Genomic DNA, 19,596 nt, shown 5'->3' with positions numbered 1-19,596 from the left:
CATTGGCGGTTGGCGTGTAGGGTACTCTCAAATCGCCAATGTGTTTGTATGTTCTTCGTCACTCCCTGATCCTGACCACCAGCTTTATTCAAGCTACAAAACTTAAAGTCTGACCTGAGGCCAAAAATCCTGGAACGCCGAAGAAGAAGAAGAAAGGCATACAAATCGAACTCTCGGAATCAGAAATACCTGCGAAAGCCGCATAGCATTATTTATAAGCCCTGCACGCCATACATCAAGGTTTAACGAAACAACATTTATAGTGACGACTCATTCAGGGACGCGCCTGTAGCTCAGTCGACAGCGCTGCTTTGAAACCAGTTCGTCGCTATCGGTATGGGTTCGAACCGGGGTTCGGCGAAGGGTTTATTTGCCAGGGTCAACTTCTTGTGCAGACATGCGCATGGTAAAGATCCCAAGCAAGCTCACAGGGAAAGTCTCAGGGCTTGGAAAACGAAACTACAGCCATGCATCGCCACCTCTCGCTATATCATCATCATCATCATCATCATCATCATCATCATCATCATCATCATCATCATCACCATCACCATCATCATCATCATCATCATCATCATCATCAACGTCATTCCGATACTTTGGCTAGACAAGCCGATCGAATGCCGCCGAGTCGAAAAAGACAGCCAAATTGGGCTTACTCGCGGAAGGGTTTGCTTCTATGAGCTAACAAAGTCAATTACATGCGGACAGCCTATGTCGTCTTTACTTGCTGTCGTCTCGCAGCTTGAGGGATCAATATTATACAGTACGACTGGCGTGTATAAAAGCCTCATTGGAGGCATGTCTGTATGTATACCTTTTTTTTTCTCCCCAGGTTAGTATCTGGTCAGGCACTACAGGCCATCTCGTGACAATTAATCCTATCTGTCTGAAGTCTTATGTCTTGCTGTATGAACTGTCAACATTCAAGAAGGGAAATAGCAGAAAACAGTGAAAATATTTGGGTTATCTGAATTTGCCCTTATTTTGTCGATTCTCGTGCTTCAGTCCGTTTATATTTTTGAGCGTTAGGCCAGGAACGATCTGCTTTGAGTCAACACTCTCTCTCTCTCTCTCTGATCTCTCTCTCTCTCTCTCTCTCTCTCTCTCTCTCTCTCTCTCTCTCTCTCTCTCTCTTTCTCTGATCTCTCTCTCTCTCCTCTCTCTCTCTCTCTCTCTCTCTCTCTCTGATCTCTCTCTCTGTGATCTCTCTCTCTCTCTCTCTCTCTCTCTCTCTCTCTCTCTCTCTCTCTCTCTCTCTCTCTCTCTCTCTCTCTCTCTCTCTCTCTCTCTCTCTCTCTCTCTCTCTCTCTCTCTCTCTCTCTCTCTCCTGTGTGTTTGTTCGTTTCAAGTACAGATTGTATGAAAAGGCCCAGCCTTGAATCTTCATCCCTGTTAATTAATGTTTAATTCAGTTCCACCGCCCCCCTCTCCACCCCTTCCGTCTTTGCATACCGGCCATTACCGTTATCTTGCTGCGTTGGCATCGTATAACTACCCTGTAGATACACTTTTATGCCGATATTTGTTACGGGATAAATTTACGAATGTTTTCCGTTTTTCTTCCCTGGTGGAACAATGCGGTGCTCTGTTTTTGCTTGGAGAGAGTAGAAGATCTATGAGAGAGCCGTGGAAAATGCCAAATCGTTACAGCTTTTAACCATTATTCCCTCGTTATCAGATTCCATTCTGGCAAAAGGAGGCAGTATTTGAAAAGAAAAAAAATACAGCTGCGCTACAGACTACAGTATGTTAACGTGTTTACTGCAAGGGATTATGCATGCATAGTCGGCAATACAATCTTGGAGTTGGAGGATATATTTTTTTGCTGATGTAAATACCAGAAAGAACACAGAATGGAATGTGCTTGTTGGTGAATAAATCGATTTAGGAGGGGATTATGATAGTTTTCTGAATTACTTCCAATGTGAAAGTGAAACTGCATTGCAGAAACATGTACCGCCGCCACCCCGGTTACTTTTTTCTCCAATTTTTGTCAAAAACATCCAACGCATATGTTCAGCACCGCAACATATAAACTAGAATAACAGTTGATATTGTGTGTCATGACATTAAGACACGGTCTGTCTATCAAATGTCCTTCTACCTAGCCCCTACCTCACTTCTCCTGTCCTTCTACCTAGCCCCTACCTCACTTCTCCTGTCCTTCTACCTAGCCCCTACCTCACGTCTCCTGTCCTTCTACCTAGCCCCTACCTCACTTCTCCTGTCCTTCTACCTAGCCCCTACCTCACTTCTCCCCGTCTTTCTACCTAGCCCCTACCTCACGTCTCCTGTCCTTCTACCTAGCCCCTACCTCACTTCTCCTGTCCTTCTACCTAGCCCCTACCTCACTTCTCCTGTCCCAAAGAAAAAGAAGACAACATCTCTGCTTGTGTCACACTTCTCGCTGCTTTCCGCATTTGGACTGACACATGCAGGTTAAACCGCCGAACACGACAAACAAAGACACGAAAGGATCTTAGGAAAAAGCAAGAACAAGATCGATTTTTCCCATCACACATGATCGCTTTTTCGCCATCTGACATTTGGAGGGAAAATATTCCTGGTTTGATAAGAATCGGAGATAAATACCAATAATAAAACTCGTGACAAGGGAAAAGAGAAATAACTAGAATTTCTTATTTGTAGATGCATCTATGCATAATATGTGTCTTTCGGAAAGGGGGTTGTGCTTGTAGCAACAACAATGTCATTTCCAGACGCCATGTTTTCGATGCATTCCATTCTTCTTAATGTTACAATCTCTCCCTCCCTCTTCTCTCTCTCTCTTCTCTCTCTCTCTCTCTCTCTCTCTCTCACACACACACACACACAAACAGACAAATACACACAAATACATACACACACACACACACACACCACACACAAACACACATACACGCACAAACACACACAAACACACAAACACACAAACATTCCATAAAAAAACCACACACACACACCTCATACTACTTGCCAAGTCAAACAGAGAAATTGAATTCATACCATCAACATTACGATATACCGCCCCCCTCCCCCTCATTCAGCAAGATGCCAAGAAAATCTTGCTAACCCGTTGCGTCAAGAGGTCGAAGAGGTAACCATAACACTAAACCCTAATCCTCCGCCGATCTGCCACGCTGCATACGCCACTAGATTCCTGGTGATAGCAGAGAGGGTTTTTATGGCAGGTTTACTTCCATACCGGTGATTTATATCTTTCCGGTTTTATCGCGTCGTTTGTGCACATTGATTCTGTCGTGTTCGCGTGGAATGAAATTCAATGTCCTGTCAAACTGACGTGCATTTTCCGGTTTGAGGAGATGCTGTGGCCTGTTTGGCAGAACAAATGTCGAATGCTGATTGATGAGGCATAGGAGGATGGAGGGGGCCGGGGCGGGGGTGGGGGAGGGAAGTGATTGACATGTAGAAAGGGTGTTGAGAGAGTGCATCGGCATCCGCTAAGTCCTAGATTTGGGGGGGGGGGGGGGGGTCAAATTGCAGGGAGTTTTTTCTCTCTCTCTCCCCCCTTCTCTCTCTCTCTCTTCTTCTCTCTCTCTCTCTCCCCCCTTCTCTCTCTCTATCCCCTTCTCTCTCTCTATCCCCTTCTCTCTCTATCCCCTTCTCTCTCTATCCCCTTCTCTCTCCCCCCTTCTCTCTCTCTCTCTCTCTCTCTCTCTCCCCCCCTCTCTCATTGCCTCTCTCTCACAGGTTCACCACAATCTGTTACGAAATCTTCTGCAGTTAAAAAGAGGTTGACTCAACATTTTTGCATTAAACCAAAAGGAATAATATATATGTTTGCCTGTCATACATCAAAAGCATATAGTGAGGGAAATTTAACAGACCATTGTTTTCCTTCTGTCATAAAGGACCTTGAATAGCCAAGGGTAGTACCCTTTGTTAGCACTCTTCGGTACATTACATAGTTAAGGTCTGTGGAGTGATTCCTATTGTCACAGTTTTACCCACAGTTGAGAGGGTATCAGATGACATGGGTTGCTGGCTAATATAATATATTATTATGCATACATATACACCAGACATGAATTTTTCATTTGAGATGATAAATTTGTCTTTGTCTATGTATATGTCTATGTCTAATGTGAGTTGTATTGATCCATATGCATGTAAACATTATGCCTTCCAGAAAACAAAGGCCAATTTAGACACTGTATTGTCCTGCTTTACACAATGGAAAGAGGGTCAGATAACAAGACTTTCCTGCCAAGGGACCGGCCACAATAACCCATATCCATATTCATGTGCAGAATATGGCTATCTTCCAGAACAGAAGGGTTGATTTATAAGATTTATTCAAATCGTCTCAGTTTACCCAGTAAGTGCATTGCAGTTGAGAATCCACAACTGCTGTCAAACTTTTCTTTCTGTTATAAATTGTCATGTAACTTTAATCATCATTCATCATGGGCAAAGTGTAGTCATGTGACGATGCTTGATGCGCCCTGTGTCAGTCTGTGGATGTGCTGCAGGGTCTTGTGTGACTGTAGAGTCCTATCCTTGAGCGACAGTCTCTGCTGTAAATTTAATAAAAACTTATAAACACATGTTTAATTTTCGGTTTTGTCTGTATTTCAGGATGTGAGTGCTTGGGGCACAGGTGATGTAAATACACAGGTGTACAGTCACCACAGCTGTTTTTCTTTTTTTTCTTTTTTTTCTGTATATATTTCACCATTCTGTCAGTTTAAGCTGGTTTTAGTTTTTATATGTTTTTTTCTGTATGTTTCACCTTTCTGTCACTCAGTTCAAGCTGGTTTTATTTGTCATTTAATGTGTTTTGTGTGTGTGTGTTTCAGCTTTCTGTCAGTTCGAGACGAGCTGGTTGTGGCCACAGAAGACGGGAATCTGAATCGACTGAGGTGGAACGGCAATCGCAATGACAAAGCCACGCTACATCTCTCCGACATTCCGGTTTCCTCTGATCTTCAACAGTTTAAAGGTGTGTGCCATGAATGTCATGCCTTTGTTACTTTTGGAAGATAATCATGGGTAACGAAAAGCACTTTATTGTAAGAATGTTGGCGTACTCGGTCACATGCAGGTCTTTAGATTCAAGCGCTGATGTAAGCACTAAAAAAAACCACCAAACAAACACAATAAAAAAATTAAAAAACAACAACCAGCAAGCAACAACAACAATAACAACAACCACCAGAAAACTTTGCAGCATGTTAAAAGAGATATTTTGTAGTTGCTTAAATTACAAAGAGGGCCACATGACAAAGGGTGGAGCGGAATGGGCAGTGAGACGTAACACAGGGAGGGAGTGACATGTAAAAGATAATATAGAAGAGGAGGCGATACACCTGCATCCAATCCAGCACAGAGAGACAGAGACAGACAGACAGACAGACAGAGAAATAAGTCTGGTCAGAGAGAAAGAGACAGTCACTGACAGACAAAACTGCATTAGGACAGACAGAGACAAAGAGATTGGATGAGAAAAGGCAATACTGGGTATTCTGAGTCACTACACCAGAGAGAGCTCATTGAGCACGGTTGACCTCAATCAGGTCAATGTTTTTCTTCTTGTTTTAAACTGTTGATGTACGTGTGTGTGTTATATTTCAGCCTCCAAGCTGTCAGACTATGGGCACACAACACACATGGAGTACAGCCCAACACTGGGGGGATACAGCATGGTGCTTTCCAGTGGACGCGCCGTCTTTGTTATACCCCCTTCCGCTCGCTCTGAGAAAAAGGTACATGAGCTGGCTTGGGATACATCATTTCATTTACTCTATTACCCTAATGCTGGGAAATTCCGGCCGCTTCCTTTCAGTGGAAAGCTAGCAGCAACAGGAGTGGTGCTACCCAGGTGTGTGCATGTTGAGGTGTAATCAGCCACTGTGGTGACACGGGGGTGGAACATGGATACCGTCTCTGAGTCTGCCAGGATTTGAACCTGTGAAGTCCAGTGCTCTACCAACTGCCCCCCGGGACAGGCAATGTGGTTTTGTGGTTGGTAAAATGAGCACACTGCTGTTTTGTCCTTGGTTGGACCCTTGTTACGGCCAAATCATCATTCATTATAGTGGCGCCAATTGATTTTAATCCACATTAAAGCACATTGCTTTGTTGATCCAAGATGTACCTTACAATACCTGGCTTTGTGATTAGTAAGGACCCACTGTTTGGTGATGTTTAAGTCCTGGATTTGATCCCCATAGTGACAAGCCGAGTTGTTAATTTTTCTTAGCAAACTGTATCTAATTGCACATGGGATATTAAGCCTCCTGTTGCACTTTTGTTGTTGTTGATTTGGTAACCGAGATTCACCTGTCAGGTAAGAACACCTGCCATGCAGGGATATGTTTTCATGGTCCTCAACACGTTTCTTCCATCACAGATGCTTCTATTTGCAGAGTGAAACAATATCAATAGCCACGTACATACACAGGATAATAATCAAACTTGTCAAGCAGAAAACAGATCTATGCTGATAGTGACTGAGGGCATGTCTGTGCTATTGCAGTCACCTATAAATTACTCGTCACGTCCATTATCCTCTTTCAGATTAATTAAGTACATTTTATATTTCATTTCATTTGTAAAGGTTTTGTATCACAGATGCCACTGTGCGTAAAGTGCAATGAATCCAATACAGTGTCTCCACCCCCCCCCCCCCCTCCCTTAAGACTCCCGAATTTAAGACTAATTCCTCCTGGCCTTTTTAAGACCTTATTTGCTTTTTCAGATTTTTTCTTTATAACATCTGTAAGTTTACCTCTTTATATCTCCTGTTTAAGACCCGATTTTGGGCGGGGATGTAGCTCAGTCGGTAGCGCGCTGGATTTGTATCCAGTTGGCCGCTGTCAGCGTGAGTTCGTCCCCACGTTCGGCGAGAGATTTATTTCTCTGAGTCAACTTTGTGTGCAGACTCTCCTCGGTGTCCGAACACTCCCGTGTGTACACGCAAGCACAAGACCAAGTGCGCACGAAAAAGATCCTGTAATCCATGTCAGAGTTCGGTGGGTTATAGAAACACGAAAATACCCAGCATGCTTCCTCCGAAAACGGCGTATGGCTGCCTAAATGGCGGGGTAAAAAACGGTCATACACGTAAAATTCCACTCGTGCAAAAAACACGAGTGTACGTGGGAGTTTCAGCCCACAAACGCAGAAGAAGAAAAAAAAGAAGACCCGATTTTCTCAGATTTTTGGAGGTCTTAAAAGGGGGGTTCCACTGTAGTCTTTAAGTTAAACACACTGAGTGAAAGATGACGAAATAGGAAAAGGAGAGGCTGATAGGGAAAAAGCTGTAGTCGTGCTATTGTGGTCACTTAGTGACTTGTTCATTATCCCTTCCCAGACTAATCAGGAGCGTTGCTATTGTGGTCACTTAGTGACTTGTTCATTATCCCTTCCCAGACTAATCAGGAGCGTTCAACACAGCCATCCATCTTTCCATTATCTGTCAGGCAAACCAATCTCTATCAGCTATCTCAGCAACATGTAGCAGCTTACAGTGAGACCAATGTTTTAAAACCATCCATTGCAAGCTTAACTTGCTGTGCTATCCATTGCAAGCTTAACTTGCTGTGCTTGTTTGTTTTGAACTTAATGACAAACGACTAGAAACTTTTCCTGAACGACCCTTTTTAACACTGTGTAACTGAACTATGTTCACTTTTGTGAATATATAACACCTCAGTGAATATTTCTTATCATTTAATCATTTAAAGGGATGAATTTCCTACAGGACTGTCTTAACCTGGTTGAAAAATATGCACTTTTAAGATTTTTGTAGCGTGTCAAAAGTCACAGGTTTGCCTGCAATCACTTTAATATAATTAACTCACCCCGTACAGTATTACACATTTTATGAAGAGGCAAAATAGGTCAACAATGAAAAACTAGGTGCTGATCGTACCGCCAGTAAAATATCCTCCACGAATCTGTATTTCATTTTGATGTACCTCAGTACATATTACACAACAGTTTGAAAACGACAAAAAAATCACTTTCAATTGTGTGGTGCTTTACTTTTGCCCCATACTGCACATGGTATTTTAGCTTGTATGGCACGATTTTTAATATATGTGCCTGACATTTTGCCATGACCAGCTAGCATTTAGTGACTTAGTTACTATCACTGATTCTTGCAAATTTTCCTAGTACATGTTCATTGGCTCTTCTCATAATCATGTTTGGTGTTTCTGCTGTCCTCAGACTGCCCATGGAGTGTGGGCTCAAGAGTTGACCAGTGCCACGTGTGTGGCGGTCAACCACCGGTATCGCCTCATTGCTTTTGGTGCTAAGAGGTCAGTGAGGGATGTGTTTGTGTGTGTGTGTGTGTGTGTGTGTGTGTGAGTGTGTGTGTGAGTGTGTGTGTGTGTGTGTGTGTGTGTGTGTGTGTGTGTGTGTGTGTGTGTGTGTGTGTGTGTGTGCAAATCTGCATGTGTCCGCCTGCAGAAAAGACAGAATTGAGAATGGAAGCTTCTATATTATTCATGATTAAAATGATGTGTAGGAAGTTTCTTATTTCAATCATGCCAGTGATGATAAACAGAAATGCATGTCTTTTATTCAAACTGAAAATCTCACGAACAGATTTGTCATCTTGTGTGCAGCGGAGAGGGTCATGTGTACATGACAGACGAAGAAGTGGGAGCACTGGAGTTGTCGCACAAACTGGTCATCTCCAGCAGAGAGTTTCCAGGTTAGTCTTCTGCTTACGCTGAAGCAGCCAAAAAGGGTACAGTAGACTCAGGAACAAGCAGAAGAACTTGAAATACAGACAGACAGGGATGATCAGACAGATGACAGACAAGTAAACAGACAAGTAAACAGAAATTAAATGAACAAACAACCAGCGGCTGTGCACAAAAAAGTTACCAACCAGTTGGGAGTCTGGATTGTTTGAAATAAAAAACAAGTCGCGTAAGGCAAAATTACAACATTTAGTCAAGCTGTCGAACTAACAGAATGAAACTGAACTCACTGCATTTTTACAGCAAGAGCGTATACTCGTAGCATCGTCAGTCCACCTCTCGATGCACAGGCAGTGAAATTGACAAGAAGAGCGGGGTAGTAGTTGCGCTGAGAAGGATAGCACGCTTTTCTTTATCTCTATTCTTTTTAACTTTCTGAGCGTGTTTTTAATCCAAACATATCACATCTATATGTTTTTGGAATCAGGAACCCACAAGGAATAAGATGAAATTGTTTTTAAATCGATTTCGGAAATTTTATTTTAATAATAATTTTTATATTTTTAATTTTCAGAGCTTGTTTTTAATCCGAATATAACATATTTATATGTTTTTGGAATCAGAAAATGATGAAGAATAAGATAAACGTAAATTTGGATCGTTTTAAAAATTTTTATTTTTTTTTACAATTTTCAGATTTGTAATGACCAAAGTCATTAATTAATTTTTAAGCCACCAAGCTGAAATGCAATACCAAAATCCGGCCTTCGTCGAAGATTGCTGGGCCAAAATTTCAATCAATTTAATTGAAAAATGAGGGTGTGACAGTGCCGCCTCAACTTTGACAAAAAGCGGGATATGACACCATCAAAGGTATTTATCGAAAAAACGAAAAAAATGTCCGGGGATATCATTCCCAGGAACTCTCATGTAAAATTTCATAAAGATCGGTCCAGTAGTTTGGTCTGAATCGCTCTACACGCACACACACACAGACACACACACACACACACACAAGATTACTTGACCAAAATTTCAACCAATTTGGTTGAAAAATGAGGGCGTGACAGTGCCGCCTCAACTTTCACGAAAAACCGGATATGACGTCATCAAAGACATTTATCAAAAAAATGAAAAAAACGTCTGAGGATATCATACCCAGGAACTCTCATGTCAAATTTCATAAAGATCGGTCCAGTAGTTTAGTCTGAATCGCTCTACACACACACACAGACACACAGACACACAGACATAAATACACCACAACCCTCGTCTCGATTCCCCCCTCTACGTTAAAACATTTAGTCAAAACTTGACTAAATGTAAAAAACTTAATTTGAACCAATCCAGCTGGTTCCCAAACGACTTTCTTGTGCACTGATCAGCCCACTGCACTGATCACATCGTCTGTTAACTTTCTTGAACAGTCCTCACAGCTCACAGTAACCCTTTACTTACCATTATGTGTATCTCTCAGATGCAGGATCAGTGTCGGGCCCAATCCGGTGTATGCGGTGGACACCAGATGGCACTGCTCTGGCGGTGGCATGGCAGAACGGCGGTCTTTCGCTCTGGAGCGTCTACGGTGCACTTCTGCTGTGCACGCTTGGAGGAGACTACAGGTGACTTGATATGTACCACACAGATATGTACCACACAGATATGTACCACACAGATATGTACCACACAGATATGTACCACACAGATATGTACCACACAGATATGTACCACACAGATATGTACCACACAGATATGTACCACACAGATATGTACCACACAGATATGTACCACACAGATATGTACCACTCAAAATATTTTAAGGGCCACTTTGACAATTGTCCGCTGCAAGCAAGTAATTCAAGAGTTCACAATTTGTTTCAAACTTGTTAGCAGTATTAACTTTGGTTTGGATGAGAAGAGTGAAGAGAATGGAAGAATACTATGTCACGGTTGCTGGAGCTTTGGAACAGAGCAAGACAGATGCATCTGAAATAATGGGAATGCAGATGCTGGAATGGGGCGGGGATGTAGCTCAGTCGGTAGCGCGCTGGGTTTGTATCCAGTTGGCCGCTGTCAGCGTGAGTTCGTCCCCACGTTCGGTGAGAGATTTATTTCTCAGAGTCAACTTTGTGTGCAGACTCTCCTCGGTGTCCGAACACCCCCGTGTGTACACGCAAGCACAAGACCAAGTGCGCACGAAAAAGATCCTGTAATCCATGTCAGAGTTCGGTGGGTTATAGAAACACGAAAATACCCAGCATGCTTCCTCCGAAAACGGCGTATGGCTGCCTAAATGGCGGGGTAAAAAACGGTCATACACGTAAAAATTCCACTCGTGCAAAAAACACGAGTGTACGTGGGAGTTTCAGCCCACGAACGCAGAAGAAGAAGAAGAAGATGCTGGAATCTGAAAGCACAGAAAGGCTAAAATTTCAGACTGAGGGAAGACTTCAAGAGAGAATTGTTTCAGAAAAAGGTTATATGTAAAGATGTCGTTGCATTACGTTTCTGGATGGTGCACACCAGTAAGTCATTGATACCTTGTCTGTTGTTCTACCTGTCCTCTTACCTTAAAGTCAGTGTGTCAGTTCATCTGTCTTTTTTTTTTTTATCTCACTCTAAAAATAAATAAATAATAAAATAATGTTTCTTGTTGCAGCACATCAGAAGGTCATTACAAGCTCTTTCCAGCTCCTATCACATGTATGGTAAGTTAGATGTGTTTTCCTGTCTACGTTAGATTCCAGAAATTAATAGTTCTTAAAACCATTACTTTCTAAATTTTGATATAAAATCATATTAGTGTACCGTACTTTTCGGACTATAAGGCGATACTTTTTTTTTTTTTTTTTACTTAAAATCGTGGGGTCGCCTTATACACGACGTCGCCTTATTCTCGGATAAAATAGGTTTCACGAGCACTGTGAACTTGAAATCAATGAGCAACTAACAACCATTTAAGTGAACACAATTCAAGCAATGTTGATCGCCGAAAAAATTACCTGAACACTAGTTGCGTTGAAACACGACAGTCGACAGTCGGTCTCTTGACACTTCAACTGGGTACCGCTTCAACTTGCACTTCGACTTTGTCACTGTCAAGATGCCGAAAACGAAGAGAGCTTCATACGATGCTGCCTTCAAGATTAAAGCCATCGATCTTGCGATACGACTGGACTTTCTGTTTGAAACAGTGTTTCCTGCCGATTTTGAGCGGTCGCCATGTTTGATCATTGATGTTGTTGTTTTTTTTTTCTATGTACGATGTTTTTCTTCATTTTTTTCTTTCATGCCATCGCCTTATGCACGACACCATCGCCTTATCCATGGCATCGCCTTATTCTAGGCTTTTTTCATTTTTTTTTTTTTAAAGTAGGGGGTGCGCCCTATACACGGCAGCGCCTTATAGTCCGAAAAGTACGGTAAATGCTTTCATGCAGGCTTATAGTTTATCTGCGGCTGTTAACCTTCTAGTCTAAAATACTTTTGCATTTGTTTATGGAAGATTGTCAAAATATCACAAAGCCATAATTTTCTCAGGCACTTGTAGCAGATCGCTGCGTTTGCCTTGTATAGGATTGGGAAGTACGGATGTTATGACCTTAGAAACCACATTCAGAGAGCTCACAACAATAGATGAATTCCGGAAATAACTCTGTCAGGTGTGTATGGGTTGTGAACGAGTGAGTACCCTTGCTTTTCCTTGGACAAACGTAAGACACGTGGTTCTTGTACACGTGTAAGAGCCACACCCCCTCGCTAGTGACTTGCCTGTAATGAAACTTTCCCACGTGACATTACAGGCCAGTCACTAGCGAGGGGGTATGAGTCTCTTACATGTGTACAGGAACCACGTGTGGTAAATATGTGAGGACCGGCACGGTTGGCCTTGTGGTAAGGCGTCCGCCCCGTGATCGGGAGGTCGTGGGTTCGAACCCCGGCCGGGTCATACCTAAGACTTTAAAATTGGCAATCTAGTGGCTGCTCCGCCTGGCGTCTGGCATTATGGGGTTAGTGCTAGGACTGGTTGGTCCGGTGTCAGAATAATGTGACTGGGTGAGACATGAAGCCTGTGCTGCGACTTCTGTCTTGTGTGTGGCGCACATTATATGTCAAAGCAGCACCGCTCTGATATGGCCCTTCGTGGTCGGCTGGGCGTTAAGCAAACAAACAAACAAACAAAGAAACAAACAAAAAACTATGTGAGGAAAAGTAAGGGTACTGACTATTTCACAACCCGTACAATCCTGATAGTTAGTTACACAAATCTTCTATTGAGCTTCTACACTGAGTATAGCGTGGCTTGTGTCTTTCTGCAGGAATGGGGGTTGGAAGGCTATCACCTGTGGGCAGTGACGTTAGTAACCCCCTCCTCCGACTCGGACAGCCCGCGGCAGGTGAACGGAGATGCAGACGGCAGCAGTGAACGCAGAGCGGCCAGTAACGGTGTGTGTCGCTGTGAGATGCTGCAGTTTCAGTTTCTCAAGAGCGCCCTCACAGTCAACCCTTGTATGGTGAGTCGCAGTGCTTTAGTCTGTGATTAAGAAGAGGTTTGGTTGGTTGGTTATTATTTTTTTATCGCCTCTTCAGCTGATATTGCTATTTGAGATCGATGCAAGTGAAGAGATAGTCATTAGTTTCTAAAAATCTATACCGTATTTTCCGGGTCATAAGGCGCGACTTTTTTCCCCGAGTTTGACCCCTGCGCCTTGTATAACGAAGCGCCTAATCCGTGTATGAAATACGAAGAAAAAAAATTGGGGAAAAAATCATGGGGAACAAAACGTGACAAGAACTCACCTCCATCTTGAATACCGGTAGTCGTTTTTTTAAATTCCGTGAGCACTTGTTTACACAACTCACACTGATCGTCACATTTCTCGGCAGTTTGATTTCATGACACCCCCTCACACAGTCACACAGCAACCATGCCGAAGACAAAGCGACTTGCTTACGATGCAGAATACAAGTTGAAAGCGATCAAACTTGCTGAGGGAAAAGGACAAAGGACTTTGCCTAAGTTTTGCCTAAGTTGAGGTGACTGAAATTTCTAGCAACAGGTGCTAGGATCCCGGACGAGCCCCCAACTTTTTCAATTTTAGTGCGCCCTATCGGCCCCCTGCGCCCAATGGGTGACTGGATTACAATTTTTTTGCCTTATGCGCTGTGGCGCCTTGTAACTCTAGTTCAGTGCTGGTAACGCTGTACGCGTCCCCTTGGTAACAAGGGAGACCACTCTAAAAAAGAAAGTGATCAATCCCATAATGCCAGACTATTGCTAGTCCGACTTCCGTATGCGTGCGCATACGCCGCCATATTATCATTCCAAAACGAAGCCCAACTCACTCTTTTTTAGACCCCAGTACCAACCACAGCGGGGAGGCGGGAGGGAATAAACGTTGTGAGTTGGGTAAGTATATTAATTAAATGAAAATTTATTTATAAAATTTTGGATTAAATTACATATCTTTACCCAACTCACAAATAGCAGATTGCTACTATAGGTGGCGGGTACTTTCCGAAAATCAAAGAAGAAGGACTTGTCCTGCGGCTACCATAGCAGGTAGCGCAAACCTGCCGTCCTGTCTCAAGGAGGAGATGTCTCTGAGATAATAACTCAGGAAGACATCCTCTAATTACCAATAGGCCGCCTCCAATACAACAGCATACAATTCGTGTTAGAAGGTCCGCGATTTCGTCAACACTAAGGCAGCTAGGCCATAAGATCACTCTCGATGGGGTTGTCGCTAGTGTTATTAAGGGCGCCTCCCTTAAGGCCGCGCGCGAGAAGTCTCCGCTCCCTGCCTGGGATTTGTTGCTTGTGTTGAGATATTTGGCTTCTAACGAGTTTGAACCGTTACAGTCAACTAGTTTGGCTAACTTGACACGCAAGGCAGTTTTTCTAACTTTGCTCGCTACGTCTCGTAGAGGGAGTGAGGTTCATGCATTATCCGGCTTAGCTAAAGATATTTCAACCGAAAATGATGGTTCGATATCTCTCAAATTCAGGCCAGAATTTTTAGCTAAAAATCAGAAACCAGGCCAAATTTCACCTGTTATTAACATTCCTGCCTTGGGCAACATTCTTGCTCCTGGAGACCCTGACATCGTTAACTGCCCAGTCAGAACGCTCAGCAGTTACCTGTCTCGAACGCAGTTCATTCGTTCTGAAAGTCAAAAATTGCTTTTCATTTCGCTCAATACGGCAAGGTGCAAAGACATTGCGAGGGTAACTTTGACCAAGTGGGTCTCCACGTTAATCAGGCAAGCATACGCCTGGTGGCATACTCAGTCCGGAGAGGTTAGGGCAGTTCTTCCCCTGACTTCGGCAAGAACTCATGAGGCAAGGGCATGGGCCTCCTCTGTGGCAGTGCTCCGATCAGGCCGTCTGGCCGATGTATTGGAGGCTGCCTATTGGAAATCGGAGGATGTCTTCATGAACTACTATCTCAGAGACATCTCCTCCTTGAGACAGGACGGCAGTTTTGCACTACCTTCTATGGTGGCCGCAGGACAAGTCCTTCTACTTTGATGTTTGGTGAGTACCCGCCACCTATAGTAGCAATCTGCTATTTGTGAGTTGGGTAAAGATATGTAATTTAATCCAAAATTTTATAAATAAATTTTCATTTAATTAATATACTTACCCAACTCACAACGTTTATTCCCTCCCGCCTCCCCGCTGTGGTTGGTACTGGGGTCTAAAAAAGAGTGAGTTGGGCTTCGTTTTGAAATGATAATATGGCGGCGTATGCGCACGCATACGGAAGTCAGACTGTCAATAGTCTGGCATTATGGGATGGATCACTTTCCTTTTTAGAGTGGTCTCCCTTGGTTACCAAGGGGACGCGTACAGCGTTACCAGCACTGAACTAGAGTTAATTGCTATTTGTGAGTTGGGTAAGTATATTAATTAAATGAAAATTTATTTATAAAATTTTGGACTTACTCTTGTTGCCATCTATAATTATAGCACCTACGCCCCTGTGTTGCTCAGATCTAAAATCTTTATAGTAGAAACCTTATTTTACCAGGCTGTTGAATTTTGACATGTGACCAAATGGAGTGATATGGTCGTAGCCTGGCCAGATCTGAGACAGCAAGCTGAGGTATTTGCACGGGAAGGAGTGATATGGTCGTAGCCTGGTCAGATCTGAGACAACAAGCTGAGGTATTTGCACGGGAAGGAATGATATGGTCGTAGCCTGGCCAGATCTGAGACAGCAAGCTGAGGTATTTGCACGGGAAGGAGTGATATGGTCGTAGCCTGGCCAGATCTGAGACGGCAAGCTGAGGTATTTGCACGGGAAGGAGTGATATGGTCGTAGCCTGGCCAGATCTGAGACGGCAAGCTGAGGTATTTGCACAGGAAGGCGTGTGCCTTTAATGTGACTGTATAAGCGCCTAGCGATCTCAACTTCTCACTGATGTGACAGATGTTATTCTTTGTGCAAATGCTAAAATTATCTGGTTTAACTGCGCCAAAGGTTTTCATGCAGAATTAAAGTGTTTTGATAGTGACGACAGAGCTGTCTGTTAGTGCAAGCTGTGACAGTTGAGCACCAATGGTTTACATGCAAAATGAAATTCCTTGATTTCATAGATCTTTCAGAGCTTTTGTCAGTGCAAGCTGTCACTCTTCAAACTGACAATGAATGATGTGTAGTGTGTGTGTGTGGGGGGGGGGAGGGCGGGGGGCAAGAGAGAGAGAGAGAGCACATCTTGGTGCATCTACACTGGGGGGAGGGAGGGGGGGGGGGGGGGAGGAGTGTACATGTATTACCATTCATATTTTGTGTTTCTGTGTATCTGTGCCTTACCCTGTGCCTGGCTGTCTTTGTCTGTATTCACAGTTGAGTTTGTACGGCACATGTGCAGCCTGGATTAATCTGCTCATAAAACTCTCCCTGTTTATCTTTGTATCAATTAGCTGCTTAAAAGATTCTAAACATATATGCACGTGCCTCTGCGACCAACTCTTGAAAGCGACCATTTTCCAACAACGACCTTCCCAAAGATCCCAGACAAGTTTTTCTTCTATATAATTCCCCTTTCCACAGACACCACCTGTCTATAATGACCAGTTTGGGTCGGTCCTTGGGGTCGTCATTATAGACTAGTTGGGGTCGGTCCTTGGGGTCGTCATTATAGACTAGTTGGGTCGGTCCTTAGGGTCATCATTATAGACCAGTTTGGGTCGGTCCTTGGGGTCATCATTATAGACTAGTTGGGGTCGGTCCTTGGGGTCGTCATTATAGACCAGTTTGGGTCGGTCCTTAGGGTCGTCATTATAGACGAGTTTGACTGAAGTAAACTTGACATAATATTCATGCTGTGTGTCCACAGTCAAACCACGAACACGTGTTCTTGCAAGGAGAAGACAAGCTGTACATGAGTACGGGCGACACAATCTGGCGGGCGTCTAGTCATCACCATACGTCGTTCTGGGGAGGCAGCTCCTCCTACTCCAATGGCAGTCACCCGTTCATCGGCAACAAGCAATGGCAGATCATCCCTATCTCACACAGCTATCTCGCCAGCAACTGGCCCATCAGAGTGAGTATCCTGGCAAGGCAGTGATACAGTGCTACAGTGCTACAGTGCTACAGTGCTACAGTGGAATCCCCTTTTGAGACCTCCACAAATCTGAGAAAAACCGCCACGGGTGGCCTAGTGGTAAGGCGTCCGCCCGGTGATCGGGAGGTCGTGGGTTCGAACCCCGGCCGGGTCATACCTAAGACTTTAAAATTGGCAATCTAGTGGCGTCTGGCATTATGGGGTTAGTGCTAGGACCGGTGTCAGAATAATGTGACTGGGTGAGACATGAAGCCTGTGCTGCGACTTCTGTCTTGTGTGTGGCGCACGTTATATGTCAAAGCAGCACCGCCCTGATATGGCCCTTCGTGGTCGGCTGGGCGTTAAGCAAACAAACAAACAAACAAACAAATCTGAGAAAACCAGATTTGTCCATGCCATGTGCCCCATAGGATAAGCAGGGCTGTGTTGGTTACCATGCAGACAAACATGTTTTACAATGTTCTACTGTTACATCTAAACCGTTTCCCTAGCATTTGAGTGAAGAACTGTTGACCCAGAAATATTTGAACGAGGAAGTCCTCAAGGTATACTTTCGTTTTCTTGGCATTAAAAGTATTCTGAAGTTCGTACTTTTGCATCCATGTTTGCTCCAATTTTCTAAACTTTCAGGTTAACTTATGTGCATACCTAGCTGCTCCCTTTGTGTGTCAACGCAAGCACAAGACCAAGTGTGCATGGAAAAGATCCTGGATGGGTTATAGAAACACGAAATTACCCAGCATGCATGCGTCCCCAAAAATTGGCGTATTGCTGCGTAAATGGCAGGGTAGAAATTGTCATACACGTAAAAACCCAATCAAGCAAAACATGAGTGTATGTGGGAGTTTCAGTCCATGAACACAGAAGAAGAAGAAGAAGAAGCTCCAATTCTAAAAGAGATTGTGCGGTATCTTTTTTCAGTACTCAGCGGTGGATCGCGCAGGTCAGTGTGTGGCGGTGGCAGGGAAGACGGGGTTTGCGCACTACGCTCTATTCAACCGCAAGTGGAAGCTCTTCGGCAACGAGACGCAGGAGCGAGACATGGTGGTGTCAGGAGGGATAACCTGGTGGAAAGACTTCATGGTGTTGGCGTGTTACAACATCCCAGGACAGAGAGATGAGGTGAGTGAACCGCAACATGCACATTGGGTACCAGGGCTGAGGTGCATGGGAAAGTTACAACACCATCGGGAGCCAGCCGCAACGGGTTGGTTGAAACTGAGGTGCATGGGAAAATTACAACACCATCGGGAGCCAGCCGCAACGGGTTGGTTGAAACTGAGGTGCATGGGAAAGTTACAACACCATCGGGAGCCAGCCGCAACGGGTTGGTTGAAACTGAGGTGCATGGGAAAATTACAACACCATCGGGAGCCAGCCGCAACGGGTTGGTTGAAACTGAGGTGCATGGGAAAGTTACAACACCATTGGGAGCCAGCCGCAACGGGTTGGTTGAAACTGAGGTGCATGGGAAAATTACAACACCATCGGGAGCCAGCCGCAACGGGTTGGTTGAAACTGAGGTGCATGGGAAAATTACAACACCATCGGGAGCCAGCCGCAACGGGTTGGTTGAAACTGAGGTGCATGGGAAAGTTACAACACCATTGGGAGCCAGCCGCAACGGGTTGGTTGAAACTGAGGTGCATGGGAAAATTACAACACCATCGGGAGCCAGCCGCAACGGGTTGGTTGAAACTGAGGTGCATGGGAAAGTTACAACACCATTGGGAGTCAGCCGCAAGGGGTTGGTTGAAACTGAGGTGCATGGGAAAGTTACAACACCATCGGGAGCCAGCCGCAACGGGTTGGTTGAAACCGCGGCTGGCTCTTTTTGGGGTGTCAACTTTCTCGTGCACCTCAGCCCTGGTAGCTCACTTGATAGAGCACTTGACTTGGGTCACGGGTTCGACTTCAGGCCGGATTGACACGGGTCAAGTTTATGTGCAAAATCAGAGACAATATCTATGTCCCAGCCCGGTGTTACCACAGTGCCATGTAAAAGACCTTGGTCGTTCTGTCTTAAAGCAGAAATGGCTGATTGAAACTTAACACGGATCACACATGGGTAGTGCGACTCTTTTTGTTGCTGGCTTTCCGTTTGGAAGAAGTGACCCGCATTTCCCAACAACTGGATGATGAAGTGATAAAAATGGAAACATTTGCAACTTCTGTTAAAGGCACAGTGCAGCTCACAGCCTTCGTTTTGCGTTTTGGTTGCAGCTGAGTGCATTTACAGTTCAAAAATCCTCCTATGGTAGTAAAACAAACCCAAAACTACCCAACGATGACATCTGTGAAGCTCGACAGTTTCTTGTTCACGCGAGTGCATAAATTA

General features: G+C 44.2%; 1 protein-coding gene across 1 annotated transcript in view; it reads left to right on the top strand.

The window, feature by feature from the left end:
- The window catches only part of LOC138967427 (guanine nucleotide exchange factor subunit RIC1-like), a 68,894-nt gene that overhangs the window by 17,541 nt on the left and 31,757 nt on the right, over positions 1-19,596 (top strand). The window contains exons 5-13 of the mRNA XM_070339977.1: positions 4,824-4,966; positions 5,599-5,729; positions 8,200-8,291; positions 8,601-8,689; positions 10,159-10,303; positions 11,341-11,389; positions 13,001-13,195; positions 17,028-17,237; positions 18,180-18,380. Coding sequence (XP_070196078.1) covers positions 4,824-4,966; positions 5,599-5,729; positions 8,200-8,291; positions 8,601-8,689; positions 10,159-10,303; positions 11,341-11,389; positions 13,001-13,195; positions 17,028-17,237; positions 18,180-18,380 — 1,255 coding nt within the window. The remainder of the gene's footprint in view (positions 1-4,823; positions 4,967-5,598; positions 5,730-8,199; positions 8,292-8,600; positions 8,690-10,158; positions 10,304-11,340; positions 11,390-13,000; positions 13,196-17,027; positions 17,238-18,179; positions 18,381-19,596) is intronic.

The sequence above is a fragment of the Littorina saxatilis genome, linkage group LG5, assembly GCF_037325665.1.
Source record: "Littorina saxatilis isolate snail1 linkage group LG5, US_GU_Lsax_2.0, whole genome shotgun sequence".
Classification (NCBI taxonomy): Eukaryota; Metazoa; Mollusca; class Gastropoda; order Littorinimorpha; family Littorinidae; genus Littorina; species Littorina saxatilis.
The sequence above is the reverse complement of the archived record's forward strand: the minus strand, read 5'-3'. Positions and strand labels throughout refer to the sequence as shown.